This window comes from Phragmites australis, chromosome 18 (genome assembly GCF_958298935.1).
Source record: "Phragmites australis chromosome 18, lpPhrAust1.1, whole genome shotgun sequence".
Taxonomy (NCBI): Eukaryota; Viridiplantae; Streptophyta; class Magnoliopsida; order Poales; family Poaceae; genus Phragmites; species Phragmites australis.
Window position 1 is genome coordinate 1,616,447 of NC_084938.1, and position 21,225 is coordinate 1,637,671.

At 40.3% G+C, this 21,225-nt stretch overlaps 2 protein-coding genes across 5 annotated transcripts; both read left to right on the top strand.

The window, feature by feature from the left end:
* The first annotated feature begins 3,306 nt into the window (after positions 1-3,306).
* On the top strand, positions 3,307-9,532 carry LOC133899196 (probable UDP-arabinose 4-epimerase 3). Its single transcript, XM_062340164.1, has 11 exons — positions 3,307-3,494; positions 4,140-4,266; positions 4,980-5,104; positions 5,793-5,906; positions 5,995-6,102; positions 6,195-6,286; positions 6,680-6,821; positions 8,086-8,180; positions 8,277-8,406; positions 8,568-8,712; positions 9,039-9,532. Exons 2-11 carry the CDS (start codon positions 4,227-4,229, stop codon positions 9,263-9,265), a joined length of 1,218 nt encoding a protein of 405 aa, XP_062196148.1. The 5' UTR covers positions 3,307-3,494; positions 4,140-4,226; the 3' UTR covers positions 9,266-9,532.
* Positions 9,533-13,732: 4,200 nt separating this feature from the next.
* Positions 13,733-20,062, top strand: LOC133898767 (WD repeat-containing protein 26 homolog). Of its 4 annotated transcripts, XM_062339477.1 has the most exons (6): positions 13,733-14,249; positions 14,795-14,913; positions 15,704-16,602; positions 17,378-17,479; positions 18,300-18,929; positions 19,584-20,062. In XM_062339477.1, exons 3-6 carry the CDS (start codon positions 15,808-15,810, stop codon positions 19,842-19,844), a joined length of 1,788 nt encoding a protein of 595 aa, XP_062195461.1. In that variant the 5' UTR covers positions 13,733-14,249; positions 14,795-14,913; positions 15,704-15,807; the 3' UTR covers positions 19,845-20,062. The 4 variants fall into 4 exon arrangements, with proteins under 4 accessions (XP_062195461.1, XP_062195460.1, XP_062195459.1 ...); XM_062339476.1 differs by lacking the exon at positions 14,795-14,913 and having other exon boundaries at positions 15,687-16,602; XM_062339475.1 differs by lacking the exon at positions 14,795-14,913.
* Positions 20,063-21,225: the final 1,163 nt, after the last annotated feature.

A 21,225-nucleotide genomic window follows, 5' to 3' on the forward strand; every position in this document is an offset into this window, starting at 1 on the left:
ACTGACTATTTATATTTGACTCTCTATTTCTTCTATTTAGAGACTCATTATCCAGATTCCACATTTTACTTCTCAAAGCGCTCCAATCGACCTCTCATATTTGATTCCATATATTTCACTCATAGCAATTTTATTAATATCTTGTACTCTCACTCCCTGAGCTCATCTCTCTCTCCAGAGCCTATCTCCCCGCTTTTTCTCTCTCCCCGATGTCGGCCTGAGCTCCCCCCCTCTCTCCCCACTCCTTCTCTCTCCCTGACACCGTCTTGAGCTCCCTCTCTCCACGCCTCCACAGGCGGGCGGGCAAGCAGGTGCGGGATGGCGCGACAGCGTGGGAGGGCCCATGCACGGGCGCAACGGTGTAGGAGGGGGCCGTGTGCGGGTGTAGCAACGCAGAAGGGGCTGCGTGGTAGGCCTATGCGCGGGTGTGGCAGCACAGGAGGGGCCAACAGTGGGGCTACGCGCGGATAGGGGCTCGGCTATGACCCTCTATATGTTAGGGTGAGGGAGGGGATTTAGAGGCTCCTCAAAGAAAAGGGTTGGATAGAGGATCGGTTAGAGACTAATTTTTATTAATTTTTCTTTAAATATAGGATAAGGGACGAGAAGAGAGATTGATTGAAGTTGCTTTAAGTTATATCTGTTGTGTTTCTTTTGCAATTTGCGGTCACCTAAATAAGCCCAATCAATGATTTGTCACTTCGGAGTTTGGAGTTGGAGCCCACTTTTGGCTGCAGGTGACTTTATGGGGGATGACTGATTGCCCACAAGCAGGAAGAAATGTTCCAGTTGGTTCGCTATTCTACTGTTCATAATCTTACTAGCAAATCATTAAAGTGCTCAAACATATGTCGCATCTGGAATTAGTTGATTTCACAAGCGTGGTATGATGCTGCAAATAAAGTACTTTTTGAGATAAACAAGTGTGTATTATTTACACCAAAGTTTATAACCGTGGATATACATATAACTAGATTATACAAACAAAATTTAACCGCACAAATAAAAAGTCTCTGTTTCAAGGAAGTATTTCTAATGGGGTTAAATGGTAATCAAACAATATAAGTAGCTAAGACTTGTTCTCTCAGGGTCCAACTACCCATGTGGGCAAAACTCATGATTCATATCATACCACCTTTAATCATTTGGAATTACATGGATTTTGCAATTATGAAATAGCTCACATTGTGTCCAAAATACCAGATGCAAGAGACACCTACCTGGACACTACGATGACCACATGATGGCTCATTAGTATTGCATCTCTTGATTCATGAAACCATGTGCCATGCATGTACATATATAACAACCCATGAACAGGAATGTGTTTGATCATTTGATGCCCTACAATAATCTACGCTACAGAGTACAATCTCTACACATGTACTACCATGTCGGATTAGAAAAATCAAATTATTGCCATGAGATTTTGGATAAAGACAAACACATAATTGCATCATCTAAAACAGTTAACAGTCACGTGCATGGCTGATTTGATGAATTGAGCTAGCATTTGCTGTGGCAAATTAAAGGTGATGAGCTAGTAAATTATGCCCAATTCTTATTCTTAGGATGATGGAAATTTCTCCAACAAAGAGTAGCTAGCTCAATCAAAAGTAAATTGAACTGCCATCTAGTTAGAACAATAGAAACAATATCTAGTGAAGTAGTACATATTATGTGCTGTTCAGAGCGCATGATTGTTGGAGGCTAAACTTTTCTTTTGACACTGCACCATGAAGCCATTTAGCTAGATTGGATGAACCTAATATATATTTTCAACGTTAATCATCGATAAGAGTCATTTTGGACACTATCATGATCTCAAAACACAATTTTGACTAGTGTTTATTCCTTCATCTAAGATTCTTTGTACTATGTGTAGGAACCTTCTTTATTTTACTGATTTTTTTTGGCGAAAGGGGATTTGTATTACGAAGGAAGCGTAATACATTCCCGTCCTTTTAACGAAAGGACCTTGGAATAGAAGAAAAATACAAAGAAAATCATCTAGTTCCTCTCCTCCATCTTCAACATCTCTGGTGCCCTCTACCGTGAACACACACTGGAGCTCGAGCACAGTCCACCCACCAAGTCGACGAGAGGCTACAAACCTTAGATATGTCGCAATATCCAACATCTCAGACCTCCAACCGGGACACATCTAACACCTTAAATGAGCATCGGCCGTTGTCTCGCCGAAATCGGTAGAGGAAGAAGACCGACACCATCTACCATGAAAACCAAAGCAGGTGGCCTAGAAACAGAGTCCATCGTTGCCGACAACATCGGCAACCCGGAAAAGCAACCTAACAAAAAAGATGGCCAAGAAATCCACCCTTCCGCAACAAAGCAAACATATACTACCTTCGAAGCCCATTGTCTGTGAAGTGGTTGACGTCGTACCGAAGCACAACACTGACGTCACCAACAAATCTGCAACAGATGATTCACCTCGCGCTCCCTTCACCAAGGAAAGCAACGCAAACCGCGTCTTCATTGAAAAAGGGGCTACAACAGCAAAAGAACCTAGCCGTCAACCACTGGATATGCAACACCCTATCTCCTCCGCCTCCAAGGAGGTTGGTGACGACGAGCAAATGACGATAACGCTGTCGGAGAAGCAGAAGTAAAACTAGTGCTACCCTAACTAGATCTAAGCTAGTATTAGGGGCTATATACACCGGCCACCTAAATCCTTGTCCTCCATCCCGTCGGCACCAGAGCAGTCACCGGAGGGGAGGGAGAATAGAGGGGATCGGCATCATATGAAAATCGCCTCCTTTTCACCCTTTTTGACTGTAACAGGGGAATGATGATTAGGTGCTCCGCACATTTATTTTACTGATTTATAGAAGCAAACATGGGGTTTTCTTTTTTTAAAAAGGACAAACTCAAAGGAACACACGGAATTGACAACATTCTACATGTACCATGTCAAGGTGTCCAACTCTCATCAGATCAATTCGATGCCAACCCTAATTCTACTGCTTTCCAAAGAGTTGACATACCACGTGTAAAAAACAAAAATCTCATGCTTGAGCTGAGCATTCCTAGTAACCCACCATCATAATAAGGGTTTGCAGGTGATATTAGATTCCCAACAATTTTACTTCTAAAAAATGACATAATAATCCATTAGAAACTTCAGGGCTTTCAAACCCCTGGTTTCAAGGGAGAGGGAGAGTGACTGTACACCTCCTAGAGAGAGAAAGCTAAAGAGAGGGAAAATATGGAGAGAGAGAGGAGAGAGTGGAAGCAAAGACTTTTGCGGCTCTACCGGTCTCCCCTCCTATGCTCTACAAAATCAACCAGACCAGGTCCAAAACAACAGCCCAACGACATCCCTTTCTTCCTCCCGTTCCCTCTGCCGTTTTATTCTGTTCTTGCTTCCTCCGACTTCTCTCTCCCCTGCCCCCACCCCGCGTCTTCTCTCTCAACACACACGGTGCAGTGGACTCCTCGCTCCAAGGCTGGGCCTTGCGGCATTCGCGGTTAGTTTCTTGATCCGGGCTCGCGGCGTTTCCTAGCGGTTACTGGTCGTGGCTGGGTCGGATCGGGCGTTTCCTTGTGCTCGGGGTTCTTGGTGTTGGTCGTTCGTGGTATTTGATTGGGATTGGGTTAATAAAGGCGCGATCTTGATGCGATTTGGTTGAGGAATTGGGGGCTTTCGATCCGTAGAGGATTGGAGGCACTGGTTAGGTTATTGGTGCGCCCATTGGGGATTGATTCAGTGTGTGAAAGGTGGAGTTTTTGCATGCAATGTTGGAGTTGTCCGCCGCCCTGATTGTTTTGGGAGAAAAGGACTTTATATTGATTTCTCTTGCCATGTGTTTCCTGTTTCTTTCTTTGGATCTGTTGGAATCACTAAATTCCATGGTACATTCTTCTGATCCCTGGCTGCTGACACATTTCTTTTGTTTGATTTGCCTTTTTCTGAAATTGAGATCAACGCTCAAACTATGATTTTTGTCCAATTGATAAAGACAGCTCCAGTATTGCTGATTCTGGTTTGAATTGTAATGTTGTTCTTGACCTGATTGAACTGCATGTTCTGTTGCTGCTTCTTATTGTATTTCCTGGATATGGAATGATTCTATACCATTATGAACGATGCATGCCATGTGATGGTTCTGCAGTTGATCCGCTGGCTGGAAAATCGCGTTGAACGTGGCGAGTAGGGGTTCTACCATTGGCAGCTTCATCTCAAGGAGCAGAATTCTTACATGATCCCTTTAAACAGGAGGGCAAGCCTGCCTAGGGCTGGTAGATCTCGATGCTCCTTGTCCCAGTTATTACTGTTGCTTTAGATATATCTAACAATATGTCTTTTTGACCCCCAAGAGCCCTTAAGCATGTGTACCCACAAGCACTGGGCTTTGTTTATGTTTAGTTTGTCCACCCAATGCACGCTCTATGAAAGAAATTGATTTTTTTAGTGCTTCAGTCGAAAAGCTGTCTTTTTTTGCCTTACAATGGGATTCACTTGGTGTACAAGCACATGCTAGCTTTCAAAGGTGCTATTTAAGCGTATCTACGAGTGGAACTTTGGTTTCGTATGGCAAGTAGTATCTTTTCTGACAGTATTTTTGTTTGTGGAGTGCTTCTGAGCAAAAGTTCCTTTCTGCTATTCAAAATGATCCATTTCTTCTGCCTGAAGTAATGCTTGTTATGTGCACATTAAGATTTCAGTTGCTAGAAAGATAGGCAAGTTGAGCTAAAGCTATTAGGTGCAATATTTGAATTGAAGTCAACTGGATATGTACAACCATATTAACTTAGATTTGGTAGATAAATCTTTAAGCAAACAACCGTCACTTTGCTAAGGTCACATTCAAAGTCAAACCCACAGTATACTTACTGCACATTATGAATAACGGTGGGGTCATTTTTGTATCCATCTATCTGATCATGAGCGTGCTTCATTTGTAATGATCGAATGTATGGTTGTACCCTTTATATGTTTCTCTTGTTGACAGGGATGGAGTACTTCGATGCAAGGCGGAAGCCTCATAATGTTGGGAAAGTCATTGCAGCCCTGGTCCTCACAATGTTCTGTATATTTGTTCTGAAGCAATCTCCTGGTTTTGGTGGCAATAGTGTGGTAAGATGTCCATTTTTCTTTTTTACCTTTTCCTTCCAATCATATTCCTTTTAGATATGTTTTTTTCTTAATCAGCTTCTACTCATGTTTCATATTATAAATTAAAAACCACTTTAATCTACCTATAGGTACCAACTTTCTAAACTCTTTTGAGCCTCTCTCCTTTTATTTTCTTGCTATGCACTTCATCGACTAAGCTATTTTAGTTTGAAGCAATTGTAGCAGTTGCAGCAAAACATACCCTTTTGCTTGAGTCATGGAATACACCCTTGTATAATAGTGAGAAAAAAAAAATGAAGAGCACTATTCAACTTGTTACCCCTACATATCTTCATTCCTTCTTGTGGCAGTGCCAACAAGCAGGGGATGAAAGTGACATCCCTCCAGCCAGCTATCTTTGTTAGTGCAGTGTCTTTTACATTAGGTCATGGCCCAACTTGATCTTTCATACATGTGTTTGTTGCCACTGCTTGGTGTGGCGGTTGAGGCCTGAGTGGCATCATGGCAATTGTAGCGTTCAGCCATAAAATGGTACTTTTACCTCACGGCAACCAAGAAATCTGCATAAATAATGCTAACTTGTTCTTTTTAATCAAAACTTGGATGGATTTGCAGATGCAATTATATCACATTCACAGTACTTCACTTCACAACTGTAAAGCTGACAATGGTGCATATATTCTTGCAGTTTTCTCGCCATGAACCTGGGGTTACCCACGTCTTAGTAACAGGAGGAGCTGGTTATATTGGGTCACATGCTTCTTTAAGGCTCTTAAAGGACAACTATCGAGTTACCATTGTGGTAATTAAGTTTTTCTTTGTATTAGATGTGTGAACTAGTTTGTTCTTTAAATCTTCTCTGCTGATGCACAGTTTGGTTCGCCTTATAGGATAATCTTTCTAGAGGAAACATGGGGGCAGTAAAGGTTCTGCAAGAGTTGTTTCCACAGCCTGGGAGACTACAGTTCATCTATGCTGATCTGGGTGACCAGAAATCTGTATCCTTATGCTTCTAACACCCCCCTGCTTCTGCTTCTTTTGCTTATGGAGTTACATCCAAAGTCTTTCTTTTCACTTAACTGGCTCTCAGGTCAACAAGATATTTGCTGAGAATGCATTTGATGCTGTGATGCACTTTGCAGCTGTTGCTTATGTGGGTGAGAGCACGATGGAACCCCTTAGGTAAGTCTTAACTTGGTGACAGTTTGACACTTATATTGAGATCAATGATTATCTTATTCTATTCCGCATAAAATGTAGAGAGCATATTTTTATACATTCTTGTGTAGATGGCCTGAACATGCATTGCTAGGGGAAAGGGGTGTTATATATATGCTTTTGCTACCAATCATGTTGATGTTTTTCCTCAGCTCTCATGGCACTTTGCTCTCAAACTGCCTTTAGTGGATTAACAAGTTAAGCTTTTCAAAATTGTTTTGTAATTAATTAATGGTACACCGTGATCATGCTCTTGAACCTATCATAAATCTTTAGATACTGCTTATGAATTCAATGATCTGTTTTAGAATATCTGAAACTTCTCTGATATTTCTAACAGTCTCAACAACTTATCAGGTACTATCACAATATTACATCAAACACCCTACTGATTTTGGAGGCTATGGCTTCTCATGGAGTCAAGACCCTTATTTACTCCAGTACATGTGCTACCTATGGAGAACCAGAGAAGATGCCTATTACAGAAGCCACACTTCAGGTAGTTATGTTGAGAACTTGAGATGACTTCTAATGATACCATGTTTTGGGGTATTGTATCATTTAGTCTTCTTATTACTGAAAAGAATAATTTTAGGCTGCCACTTAAATGTTTCATTCTTTCCTTTAGTATAGGGCTGGCAAAAAAGCTCAAGGCTCGTGAGCCGGCTTGGCTCGTTCCTAGGCTTGGTTCGGCTCGGCTTGTCCTTTTAAACAAACCAAGCCGAACCTCCTTTCTAGCTCGTTATCTTAACGAGGCGGCTTGTGAGCTGCTCGGTTAGCTCGTTAGGCTCGATAAATATGACAATCTCAAACCCTGAGTTCAACAATTCAGTGATTTTATTATGTTTGGCCAAGCTCGACTTGTCATCCAACCTATAAGCCAAGCATAATATTCGTAAAAACTATATTAAGTATTGAAACATCAAACATCTATATTCTTTGTATTTGTTGTCCCACATTGGTATTTTTTGTAATGCTGTCAAGGGTTATCATTTTAGATATTATTAACATGTTTAAACATCATTAAAGTGGTTAATCTCACATGGGTTCTTCACGTTGAGTTGAACTATGCTTGGCTCATGAGCCAAACTAGCCAGCTCGAGCTTTTGAACGAACCGAGCCAAACTCCCTTTTCAGCTCGTTAGTCTTAACGAGCCGAGCCTAGCTGAGCTAACTCATTATTGAAGCGAGCCTTAACAAACCAAGCCTAACGAGCCAAGCCGCTCGTTAATCCACTCGTACTTTAGTATTTATGGGTTTAAGGCATTTACCTGAGGGAGCATATCCATTGAAAACTAGCTAAAAGTTGGAAACATGAAAATTCCATAAAAAACATTCATAAACGTTCTAAAAAATTTTGAAAAAATTATCATCCATAGTTGATGTCATAATACGTCTCCACACAAAATTTTGAGACCAAACTCTCGTTTGTGAGATATAAAAATGACAAATGTCGGACACATGCACAAAAGGAAAAAAATAACACATTTTGTCCTTTTGTGCATCTAAACCCTAGATTTGTCATTTTTTGTATCGCACAAATGGGATTGAGTTTGGTCTTGAAATTTTGTGTGGAGCTGTAATGTGACATCAACTATGGATGATAATTTTTCAAAAAATTTGAGAACTACTTATGGTTTTTGACGGAGGTTTCAAGTTTCCAACTTTTAGTCGGTTTTCACCAGATATGCTCGCTTACCTGTACAAACATCAGACATAATGTTCCAATAGTCCTAATTGGTTTATCACTTGCCTTGGCATAGTTCCCTATCAATCCATATGGAAAAGCCAAGAAAATGGCAGAAGACATCATATTGGATTTCTCGAAGAGAACAGACATGGCTGTCATGATTTTAAGGTAAATTGTTTCTCTACTTGCATAGGTTAGGACCTAAATTTCTGAACACTTCTGTTCAGAAATTGATTTGAATTGACATATTGACTTCTGTGCCAGATATTTCAATGTTATTGGATCTGACCCTGAGGGGAGATTAGGTGAAGCTCCTAGGCCGGAACTACGAGAGCATGGTCGGATATCTGGGGCATGCTTTGATGCAGCATTAGGAGTCATTCCAGGGTTAAAGGTATTTTTACCTTGTACTCTGTCTGTAGCAATATATGTGAACTACATCATTATTTAGTCTACTGCTGCACATCAAGCTCTGCATGCTTGGTCTAATGTAGCACTTTATTGTGGAAGCACAGTTTAAGATGGAGCTGATGGATACGCATGATCCTTTTATAGGTTAAAGGAACAGATTATCCTACAGCTGACGGGACCTGCATAAGAGATTATATTGATGTCACAGATCTAGTTGATGCTCATGTGAAAGCACTCAACAAGGCAGAGCCTGGAAAAGTTGGCATTTACAATGTTGGGACTGGAAGAGGTTTGAGTTTGACAATATGAGTTTTCTTTATTTACCTGAATACTGTTAATTATTTACTGTACATGGAGAGTTGTATCCAGCACAGCTTTTAATAAGTATTTTGCTTAATTTACATGGTAATTTGACATCAATGGAGCTGCAAATAGTTAATCTGGGATGACAGTTCTTTATTGAATTTACACAAAAATATGCATAAATATTGATAATATGTTGTGCATCAAACTGGAAGTGAAGTTTTCATGTCAAATCATCTCTGAAGTCATCTCTTGATTTCCATTTGTCGTCAGCACCACCTTATTCTGATATTTTTTATGTCTTCTGTCCAGGTCGTTCGGTTAAGGAGTTTGTGGATGCCTGCAAGAAGGCAACTGGTGTTGACATCAAAATTGAGTACCTCAGCAGAAGGCCAGGAGACTATGCCGAAGTATACAGTGACCCAACAAAGATCAACAAGGAGCTCAACTGGACTGCTCAATATACCAACCTCAAGGAGAGCCTGTCAGTCGCATGGAGGTGGCAAAAGTCGCATCCGCGCGGCTATGGGACAAACTAAATATAGCCTGCTGATCAATAATTTCACTGAATCGTCGATACATATTGATTTTTTAGTTAGCAATATAGGATCTTGCTGCAATACTCCTCTCAAAGTCACTTGTTTGTTACTCTCTCTCTCTCTCTTCATTTTCAAAGTTTGTTGGTTTTTGGGCTAGCAAAGACATAAACAGTGGTCTGGACATGCTGGAAATCCTGGAGGCATTTCTGTAAGAGCAACTTTCATTGTTTCTGACACGAAGTGTTGATAAAATTGTACATTTCTTCAGCCTGTCCCACTCCAAGGTTGTTTGACTGAATTGGGTTATGAAAAACCTGGTGTGCCCTGTGATGTTAAAAATGCTCGTCATGTATTTTGTGCTGTGATGCGATTAAAATGCGACATAGAGACATACAGACAGAGATGAATTTGCAACAATTGTTATCCATTTTTCATTTCCTTTCTTGTGGTACAGCTTCATGTGCTTTGCATATGCTGCTTGCTGGGCAGTCATGTTTAAGTTGTTACCAAAGTCAATTACTGAAGTATTTTCTGTTCTCCAGCTGATCGCCATGAATGAGGCTGGGGGGGGGGGGGGGCGCTGATTGAGTCATCGAGTGTTTCTCTGGTCTACATTTGCCTTCTGTCTGAAGATAACCTAGCAATTGGTATGAATTTTAACTTTTAACTACATACATTTCCTTTATACAGATTTTTAACATGCTGCTGTGGAGCATGAACTGCATGGGCAACCAACCGTCTGATTAAACATTGAAGCCAATGGTTGTTATATATATATATTTTTAAAAAGAATGGTGCCACACAAATCAACATCCTTAACTCCTGCCAGAACTGCACCAAATCAGTTGCAATCATCTATAAGCTGCCTGATCTCTGTTTAGTCTGTTTGCCTTTGACTAAATTGTCTCTGTGCAGGCCAGCCCCATCCAGGCCTACTCTCACATCATGGGTAGTCTTGGTCTCTCTCCAATGAAGGTTGGGAGTCCATGGCCTCCAATAGTGAAATCTCTCGCCAGTTGAGGTGTGGTCTCTATGCCGTTTGGTGAGCAGTGCCTTTTAGTTCATATTTTTTTGCCTTTTTGGTAGGAGTTAATATATATGAGATGTTGGATCATGTATGTTTGTTTGTGTGATTGATCACATAAGAATTAAACAGAAACTGGCCACCAAACCAAACACATGTATGTGAGCAACCAACATATGGATCTTTTTTAGTTGTCACGCCAAGTCTCCCCATTGGTTACAGAGAAAATGATACAAAGTATTACCACTCTAGTCAGTGTGGCTTTTGTGTAGGTGCTCCCTCAATTCTCAAATGCATGTTGTTTTAGAACGGTCGTAATCGAACTTCCTTCATTGGTATACAAGAATGATAGTAGTATATTTGGCACGGAAAATATTTTTAAATCATTATATTTCTGATAATCTTCGCTAGTATATATTTGGAGAAAAAAAGAGAGTCAAATGTGTATGTTGGACTCTGCGTTGATGTCCAGAACAAGAAGTTAAGAAAATGCAGGGAATACAAGTATTGCGATGGATGTCAAATCAAGATTTGCTTAAATGCCATTGCAAAATTCCATAGATCAAAAGTGCCACCCTATTGTCGCTCGCACGTATGGGTGGTTGGAATGGCATTTTATTGATCCTCCCGATTTATTGTAGCGTATATAACTCTAGATTTGAGCTTTTGGTTGTTGCCCTAAGTTTCGGTATGTTTTTCCCATCATGATTGTTGTTGAAAGCTTTGGTACCATCACACGCTGCTAGTACAAAAATGACAGCAGCTTTTGGTAGGATAGGCAGGGAGCAAAGTTCTCTTCGTCTTTTATGTTAACTTACACATTCAGTACTGAAGTGCATCTGCTAACCAATGCATGGTACTTCAATTAAAAGGTCACCATAACTTGTATTTCTGTACTAGGAGTTGGATCGTCATGAAGAATCTACTCCGACTAGATCGAATGAAAAGGTGATTGGCAAGCTTAGGTCCCTTTGGAACAACGGAAAAATAAATGAATTTTATAGAATTATGGTCTTATAGGGAAATTTCCTATGTGACTTTTGGAACAAAGGAATGCACCCTATAAAATTATTTGAAATTCCTATGAGATGCCTCAATCCATAGTAATTTGGAGGAAACCTAACATGAGATCCAACCTAATGGAAACTTTCCTTTGTGTCTCTCTCCGAATTCACATGTTTTTTCTGTGTTGCATCGGAACGATTCAATTGGAAAGTTTGTAAATACCAGGTAACTCCAATCCTGCGTTCTAAAGAGGGCCTTAATGGGTATAGTCACGGATTTAGTTGCTTTGTCGAATACTAGAACTAGTTTGATGCGATTTCCTCATGCAAACATTGACCATTAAGAAATACTGTATATAATGTCATGTTTTTGTTCCTTTTATCTATTTTATTTAAAAAAATATTCTTTTTCTTTCACTGAATTTATTCTCCTAAACTAATATGGTCTACCTTACCTTTTTTAACTTTAACTTTCTCTTTTGCTAATATAGAATAATGCCCTCCAATTGAGCTCTTTGTCGCTATTTTTTTACTGTTATACTGTCCCTTGATAAAAATGTGTCAGTAATCAAAGTTTTAGAAAATCAGGTAAAATTTATTTTTAGATTTTTTTTTTGGCGAGGAACTTTCTATTTTCTTTAAAAAGAAGATAAAAATCCAACTTTCATATAGGTCACTGGAAATTTGGAGCAGATGCAAGACTGCACAGACTATGCTTGTCGTTTGGGCCGGACCAACTTTCTATTTTTTTTACTGTTATACTGTCCCTTGATAAAAATGTGTCAGTAACCAAAGTTTTAGAAAATCAGGTAAAATTTATTTTGAGAATTTTTTTTTGAGGAACTTTCTATTTTCTTTAAAAAGAAGATAAAAGTCCAAAACTTTCATATAGGTCACTGGAAATTTGGAGCAGATGCAAGACTGCACCGACTATGCTTGTCGTTTGGGCCGGACCAACTTTCTTCGGCTACTTTTAGCCCGAAATGGATGTAAGAAATAGTGCCATATGGGAATATAGCCCCTCCGAAAATATCATATGGGAATAAATAATAAAAGTTTGAAAAGTTCTACGACATGGTCGAATGCATTGGATCTCGAAATTAGAATCACAGTAACATTTAAGTAAAAAAATCATAAATGGAAAAAAAAGAAACTGCTATCAATTTGGGGAAATTTCCTTGTACTTATAGGAGGCAAATCAACCCAGATAATTTCACGATATTTTCATTACCCATGCCAAAATTTGATTATGACCAGAAAATTTGATGCATTTGAAGTCAGAATTTGGTCGCCAAAATTACTTTTGCACTGTCCATGCCAACCTAAGCCAACGACCAAAGCAATGGGCAAAGCGGGGTCCAATAAAACGACCGGCTTGATTTTGGTTTGGCTTGTTCAGAAACCAAACATCATTTTGTTTGCTAGGAATTTTGTATTGCCTATGTTTGGCATAGCCAATAGATTGGCTTTGCAAGCAAGGAGCACAAACAAAAGGAGGCATACATGTGGAGTGGAAATCGTGCTTCAGAACAGGGATAAAGTAGAATATGATAGGCATCCGGGGGCTAGCCTGGTTGGTAAGGACAGTGCTCGCACGACGTGAGAGCTTGAGCCAACCCGAGCACTCACATGGGCATGCACGGAGCGGATGCGCATGAATCGGTCTCGTTCGACCCTACTTCTAAAAGAAGACTATGAAAATAGGTCTCATTCTTATTGTTAAAAAAATAGAATATAATAGGTGGTAAAGGTGCACGTGGCTTTTAAGAGAAGTAAAATTGCTTGTTGACGAGCTATTAGAGACTGTGATTATTGGGATCGTAATAGGGTTGCTCACTTATTAACAAATTATGCTTGTAAGAAGATGTCATTGGCTGTCTAGCTCCAGCATACTCTAGATTTTGGTGCCAAGCTTGTCGCAGCAGAATGTAACCCTTTTGTGATATAATAAAATCTCATACTTTCCTCGCAAAAAGAAGAAGCATGTGGCGAATTTGCATGAGTTCCACGCTTGAGAATGGAGAATTAGATTTGATGGACGACTCTTTGACTTCTAGAGCTCTAACTCTCAATACTGTACAAGTTGCTAATCAAATCCGGCTTCACGCGAGAAGCCTCTAAGTCTTATGTCACCCGCTAAATAAGACATTATTTATGCTCTAAATTAGGAAAGAGTACGCGAGTAGGCGACCAATCTCAAAATCAATTAGAAAATAAACTTACCTAAAAATAAAATCTTTTAGGTTTTGCCCTCTCGGCCGGTGGGGATCGAACCCATGACTACACGGTTGCACAACCGTGTAATCTACCACTCAAAACTCATCGCCACTGCCAATTGTATCCCTAAAATTGATAGATGGGGATCGAACGGTGATCAGACACCCGCACAAACCATACACTCTACCACTCAAACTCGCCGCCACCGCCACCATTTTAACCTTAGCATTGACATGAACCTATTTGTTCTCCCAGATTACAACCCAAGAGACCAGAATCCTAAACAACAAGAACAAAGCAGCAGGAGCAGGAGATTAGAGACAACTGGAGAACAGAGGGAGAGGTCCACAGGCTACTGGTTTCTCTCTCTTCTACCCTGGCTTCTCTCTTGGTGCTGTGCTGTGTGTGCCCTTTTCTATTCAGTCGGTTGCCCTCTCTCCCAAGCCAAACACCACCACCCCTCTCTCTCCCTTTCTTCCGCTTGCCGCTTTCCCCACCCAATCCGTCCGTCGGGCCACCTCCTCTCTGGCGGGGCGGGCGATCCCCCGCAGATTCCGCGCGATTCGGCGCCGATTCGGGGCTTTTCTCGGCGAATCGGCGGGGATCGGGCCCCGGGCAGGAGGTCAGGGCCTTGTGATCGCTAGCCCTTGCTCCGCGCGTCGCTGCTTGGTGCCTGGCGTGTGGGGGTGGGGGCTTGGGTGCCTGCGTGCGGCGGTTGCTGCTGCGTCGGTGCGTCTAGGTACGACGAACAGATGAACTTGCTCGAGAACTGGTTTGGGGTGGGGGGATTCGATGATCGGTTCCCACCAGGACGCCGTCTGCCGAGTTGCCTTGTGAGATGTGCGGTGTAGATTGCACAGGGGTGTGAGTTGGGTGCTAGTCCTCGGTAATTAATCAAGCAGTAATGATTGCAGGAGTAGATTGCTAATAGGATTCTACTTGATCTTCCTTTAATGACTGTGGTGATCCATTTGGTATGATTTGGTTGACGAACCATGTGTGTTGTGTGTGTGGAATGTGTGAAGTGGAAGGAATGATGTGTGAAAAGTAGCATTGCGAGGACAACAGAGAATTGTCCATGTTGCTTGGCAGTAGAGGTTATGTGTCTCATCTACCACTGATATGCACAAAAATTGGATCGGGTGGTTTGTTGGAGAAACTTTGGATCACCCAAACATGTGGCTTCAGCAGCATAATTGTTGTTAGGACTGTCTAAAATTACAACCTACCGCAACTTATGCATCCACACGTCTCATGTGCTTGCTATGACTTTACCCTCTGCAGGTGTCGCAAGTGGAATAGGAGAAAGCTTTTGGCTGCTAGGACGCTTATCAGTGTTGAATTTGTAGAACTGATATTGTGGTTTTTGTACTGATTGGAGTTTAGTTGTCATGGAATCCAGGGTATATCCGGTGCTGAATATGTGCATTTGTTTAAATATGTTTTACTAGACTAAAGCAGATTATGTTGTCACTATTAGGATCAAGTAGTAGCGAGTGATTGCCATTGACCATTAGGGGTTTCTTCTGTGATGTTGGTTGGACACATTGTAGCAAGGTTCTTTCAGTTTAGTAAAGCCTGGCAGAAGCTAGTGCTGTCATGGCTTTTCTTTGATCGGCACGGCCTAATTGATGTCCTGCTTATTATTTGTTCCTAGGATGGGCTGCTAAGAGATCAGATAGTTCTGTCTTGACCGGAAATAATATCTTATTAGCATCAGATGTGAAGATTAATGACCAGAAATCTATGATACCCTTTGCTGAGTAGCAAATGGGTGTTTCTTTCTTTTCTTTGTGGAGTGCTATACAGTCAGAACCCATAATGAAATTTGTAGCGGTGCCAGTGAAGTTTTTTTGTACATAATGTTCAACCTGTACCTTTATCTCTGAGATTTTAGTAGATGTTATTTGCTAAATTTATCACCAAATGCTTGGGACTGGAGGCTTTGTTGTTGTTGTTGGATGGGCAGATGGCCCTCGTCACGTGACGTATTTATTATGTCAAGTGGGATTGGTTTGTCACTTTGTGTCACTGCAGTGTGTTCCTTTCATTATTCCTAGTTAGCTTTATTTATTGTCTTTATTGAAAATTTTCTGGTGGGTATGCACTACAAATTGTACAAAAGTTGAGATAGAATCTTAGCCTTGTTTGATAATTCATGACTCACGCTTTTTAGTTGCTGCTTCTCTGCAGAAACCTCCATTTGTTTTACGTAACTCTTTGGAACATTTCACTTGGAGCTTGCGTAACATCACCTTCCCTGAAGTAAAAGATATATGGGCTGATTTTGGCATTTCATGGGAGGTTTTGAAGATGATGAACCACCCTCAAAATGCGCAAGAGCATCCTCAGTAGAATCCGCAAGTTTGCCAGATTGTTTCTCTTTTTCAAAATCTGCCAATCCTTTGGGAAGTACAATGGCTAGACCTTTGCCTTCCCAAGGGAAAGAAGTTATGGTTGGTTCTAAAGGCGTTATTAAGAGGGAAGAATTTGTCAGGATAATCACAAAAACTCTGTATAGTCTTGGATATGGAAAAAGTGGAGCAGTTCTGGAGGAAGAATCAGGGATAACTTTACATACCCCTATGGTGAATCTTTTCAGAAAGCAGGTGGTTGATGGTAAATGGGATAATGCAGTGGTTACCTTGAATAAGATTGGCCTTCTGGATGAAAATATTGTGAAATCTGCTGCGTTTTTGATATTGGAGCAGAAATTCTTTGAACTTCTGAGAAATGACAATGTCTTAGGTGCTATGAAGTCTTTACAAAGTGAAATCACACCCCTTGGTGTTAACAGAAAAAGAGTGCATGAACTGTCGAGTTGTATAATTTCTTGTTCTCCACAGCAGGTGTTCGTTGGTTTTTCAAAGCTTGGCATTGATTCTTCTAGTTCACGGCAGAAGCTCCTAGAGGACTTGCAAAAGGTGCTCCCTCCAACTGTTATGGTACCAGAGAGAAGGTTAGAGAATCTAGTTGAGCAAGCACTTACTGTACAACGCGATGCTTGCTATTTCCATAATTCTATTGATGGGTTGTCGCTCTACATTGATCATCACTGTGGGAAGGATCAGATACCATCTCGCACGCTACAGGTGAAAAACTGATGCTGGTGCCTACTTCAGTGTTTGCTTTTTTTTGCTTGTTTGAGTATAGTGTTTTAAACCAAAGTTTTCTTCTTGCTTGGAGTGTTTATGCACCCACATAAGCGCTAGTGCTATGTCTACTGCTTTGCTTCGCCGCCACTCATGCATTGTCTTGATTCATTACTGCTCAATGCTTCATATTTTTTCATTTGACTGCCATTATCTGTATCTGTCCTGCGGATGTTGGATTATGAATACAACTATTTGAATGAAAGCATTGGAAGCCCCAACTTTCATGTTTCAGATTGCAAATCTGAAGGCATGATCCAGCTTTATAGCATTTAAACCTCTTAAGCTTCCTTCCAGCCGCACCCCTCCTTCCCTTACTCCAGCCATCTCTCTCTCTTTTCTTCAGCCCCTCCACTCCTTCCCCTTTCTCCCCCCTTCCCGCCCTCTGTTGCCAAATAGTGATTTGTTACTTCAGGTTACGATAGAGGTATTTTTTAATAAAAAGATTAGATAACAGCTGAGTGCTGCTCATCTGGTTACTTCATTAAAATATTTTATTAGCTGAGGTTGAGTTTTCTTCGTTAAGAAACAGATCTTTCGTTCCGAGTGAAAAAAGAAAAAAAAGAAATACAAAACTCGCATTACGTTGTACTTTGTTTTCTATTAAAACTGGCTTTGAAGTTAGATAATTTGCTTATCAAGACTAATCTTTTCAGTTAGCTGCATACCTTAAAATTTTCTGGTTCTAATCTACAAGTAAAAAAAAATATTGCAGGTTTTGCGTGCACACCACGATGAAGTGTGGTTTCTCCAATTTTCAAACAATGGGAAGTATTTAGCCTCAGCATCAAATGATAAATCCGCAATCATATGGGAGGTAAACTTGCGAGCCTATGCTTCTAACGTCTTCTGTTTCTCATGATCTGTGTACGAATGGAGTGGTCTATCCTTATCTTATTTTGCACCTGATGTCAAGAAATGAACTTGCCCAATTTTACTAATGCTTTTCATTCCCTGCTGTTTACTTCGTTCCAAAAGTTGAGTTCTGAGATACTTTGTCATTTTTGAAAAGAAGACAAAAGTCTGCCATTTCATATTACTATTTTTCTCAAAGGTGACTTGCATCCTGTTAGCTTCTGGAACAAAGGAAATTTAATGTAGATGAATTTGGTCCCTAGCTTGCATCCTGCCACTTGTCTATGATATTGTTGAGCATGAAAGTGTTTAGTCCCCATCTGGTTACATTACAGCCCATCTTACAATTCCAGAGCCATGAAAGTCGGTTCTTATGCACACGAGGTTAGTTTAATCAGTGCATCCTAGATGTTGTTGTGATTTATATGGTTGAGGACTGTAGGTTACTCCATTACAAAATTTTGAAACATTTTCCGAGGATAACATTTTTCAGCATGTCTTCTTCAAAGCTCAAATCCCTCAAGATATCGTATGCAACAGCTCAACATCAAATAAATTTATATGTTTCTGAGAATTTAATTATTTATGGATTGAAAAGAAGGGTGGGGGTTTCCAATGCAGGTAGAAATTTTGATCCTGTATTTTTGTTACTGATAAAGGAAGCTGTCTTTTGATTTCTACTTAGAGTCAGTGATTTCTCTTTTGTTATTGACCAAGGTGTGAAGTTTACTTTTTTCCCTTTTTCGATTATCTCTTCTTGCAGTAATCTTTTCATTTGATAGGTCGATGAAGATGGAGAGCTATTACTGAAGCACACATTGAGTGGTCACGAGAAGTCGGTAATGATGGTTGCGTGGAGCCCTGATGATCGCCAGCTTCTCACATGTGGAATGGAAGAAACCATCCGACGCTGGGATGTTGAATCTGGCAAATGTCTTCATGTTTATGAAAAACCTGGCATTGGTTTGATATCGTGTGCCTGGTTTCCAAATGGAAAGCAAATATTGTCTGGTCTAACCAATCAAAACTTCTGCATTTGGGATTTACATGGTAAAGAAGTTGATTCGTGGAATGGGCAAAGATCATCAAAAACATCTGATTTTGCTGTAGCAAAAGATGGAAAGCTTATTATAAGCATGAATAGGGAGTGCACAATTATTTTATTTGATAGGGAGACAAAACAGGAGAGGTTAATTGAAGAAGATCATACAATCACTTCATTTTCTCTATCAGAAGATGGCGATTTCTTGCTTGTAAATCTTACAAGTGAGGAGATTCATTTGTGGAACATAAGGAATGGTCCTATTCGAGTCAACCGGTACAGTGGTCATAAGCGCAGCCGGTTTGTGATAAGGTCTTGTTTTGGTGGATCTGAGCAGGCGTTTATTGCTAGTGGGAGTGAAGATTCGCAGGTATGATGATTGCCTTGTGATCACCTATGGCTATAGAACTAATACTATGGGTGCACTTAAAATTTGTCGTTGTTGTGTGCCATTTCTGCCAATTTGCGCCACTCCCAGACAAATGGTGTTCTAGACAAATTATATTTGTCACCTGACTTGTCAAATCTGCTGGAGAATGCGGAGACCACGTTGTCATTTTGACCATCCTCGATGCAGTGCGTTATTCTTTTGTATATGATAAAACATCATGAGATCTCGAACTCTTCTGGTAACTTGTACACTGTTGCAGTTGGCACTTATGTCTAGGCCTGTTATCCAGATTTATGATAATTTTATATGCATGTGTATATCTGCCTATGCACATGCCAGTTGCCACCAGTTTTCTTCAATACATTGGGTATGCAGCATATTCATTGTCACTACAACCACATGTTCAAATGAAGTGTTTTTACTGGTGAACTGCTACTTGAATGGAAGATGACCTTGCATATTGTTTCGGTTAAAAAAATTGTTAGACTTTATAAGTTATGGAAAATAGAAGATGTTGCTTTTGCAGTGTCTAGCGGTTGGTTGGTCCAGCTACTTGGTTCGTTGCATAATTTTTCTTTTGTCTCCTGCAAGTGCCCTTAAAGTAATAGTGTGCAGTAATTTTCTTATTTTCAGGTCTATATATGGCATAGAGCCACCGGTGATCTCATTGAGACTCTGCCTGGTCATTCCGGCACAGTCAATTGCGTAAGCTGGAATCCTGCAAACCCACACATGCTCGCATCGGCAAGCGATGATCATACAATTCGTATATGGGGGGTGAAGAAGGCCGGTCTGAAGCGTAAGGATGTTGGCAGCAGCAATGGGATCCACGCAAATGGCAACGCTCATGGCAATGGTTTCGTTCACCAGTGCAACGGGAACAGCAGCAAATGATTGCCTAGGCAGTATGCCCCCGTGGATGGTTTACTGGCATTTGTAAATCCCCTCCTTTTCCTTTACTTTGGTCCAGGAAGAAGAACGATAGTAAAACAAAGCCGCAGCACAAAGTGTGGGGAAACCTGCTGGGTTTCATGCACCATCTTTCCCTTGTTCCATCATGACTGTTGTCACATTTATTTCTTAATTCAAGCTGGGATAGAATTATGATATTACTTTGCATCTTCGATATCTTGATTTACCACCCTGACGATTTTAACTGCATTTTTTGGTGGTGATGATCCTTTATTCCTCTGATTGCCTACAGAACAAGTGAACTTTTGCCTTAGGAAGAAAACATAAATTGACCTAGGATGTTCGGTTTAAGGAATGTGGCGAAAAATCTGATCCTGATCTTGAATCCAATCCGTTTATTTGGTCCGAGGGAATGAATGAGATGCTTTATCACCGCGTCGCCCTTTTCTTTTTTTGCAGTATAACCACATTACCATTATAAGCACATATCTAAGTATAAATATGTGAAATGATGTCATCCCACGAAAGATTGAACCGTTCTATCCTGATGATATGATTACTCGAATCAAACAACTCAAATAGGAAATGAGATGATTTCTCAAACCGACCTACTCATTAGGGTACCGGCAGCAAATGTAGCTTTTTCTATTGAGATATGTGCTGGACAAAGTTTATTCTACGTTAAAAGTAGATTGTTCGAGGGTGTATTTTGTCCTTTCTAAGAACTGCAAATTAGGATGTCATATTGGATAAATCACGAATAAATTTGCAAAGGTCATGTATGGAATGTAGAAACTTCATCTGTAGTCCTATAAAATACATGAGTTATGGTAAATCTAAATAATCTTCACCGTAGATCTAAATTGACCAAACGATCACTATGCAAAATTAGATCTTGTTCCTCGTTTAAAAATACTTTCAATCTCCCGTCCACGAATCAAGGGGTTAATCCTACTGTTACTCACATGATTAATCCCATCATTTACCTTCCATATATATACTCTGCTTTCCATTAATATAAAGAAAACCTTAAAAGGTGGGTGATGCAGTTTCAGACCGTAATCATATTTCATATTTTCAAAACAAGCCCTTGACTATGAACTTAAAGGTGCATGGAATTGTGAATTGGCCAAAAAGGAAGCTACAACAATAAACATTTGACGTACAATTAAATGATAATGGAAAAATGTACTGACAAAAGATTCTAACTAAAAGTCATAAAGGCTTAACACTCTTACTGCTAAAGCCTGAATAAATTACTAGGGGATACCAAGAAGAGCAAATACAATCATACAACAACTACAATTGTTTATGCCAAAGAAAACATGTCATGTGTCCATCGTAGCATATAATCAATTGTGCA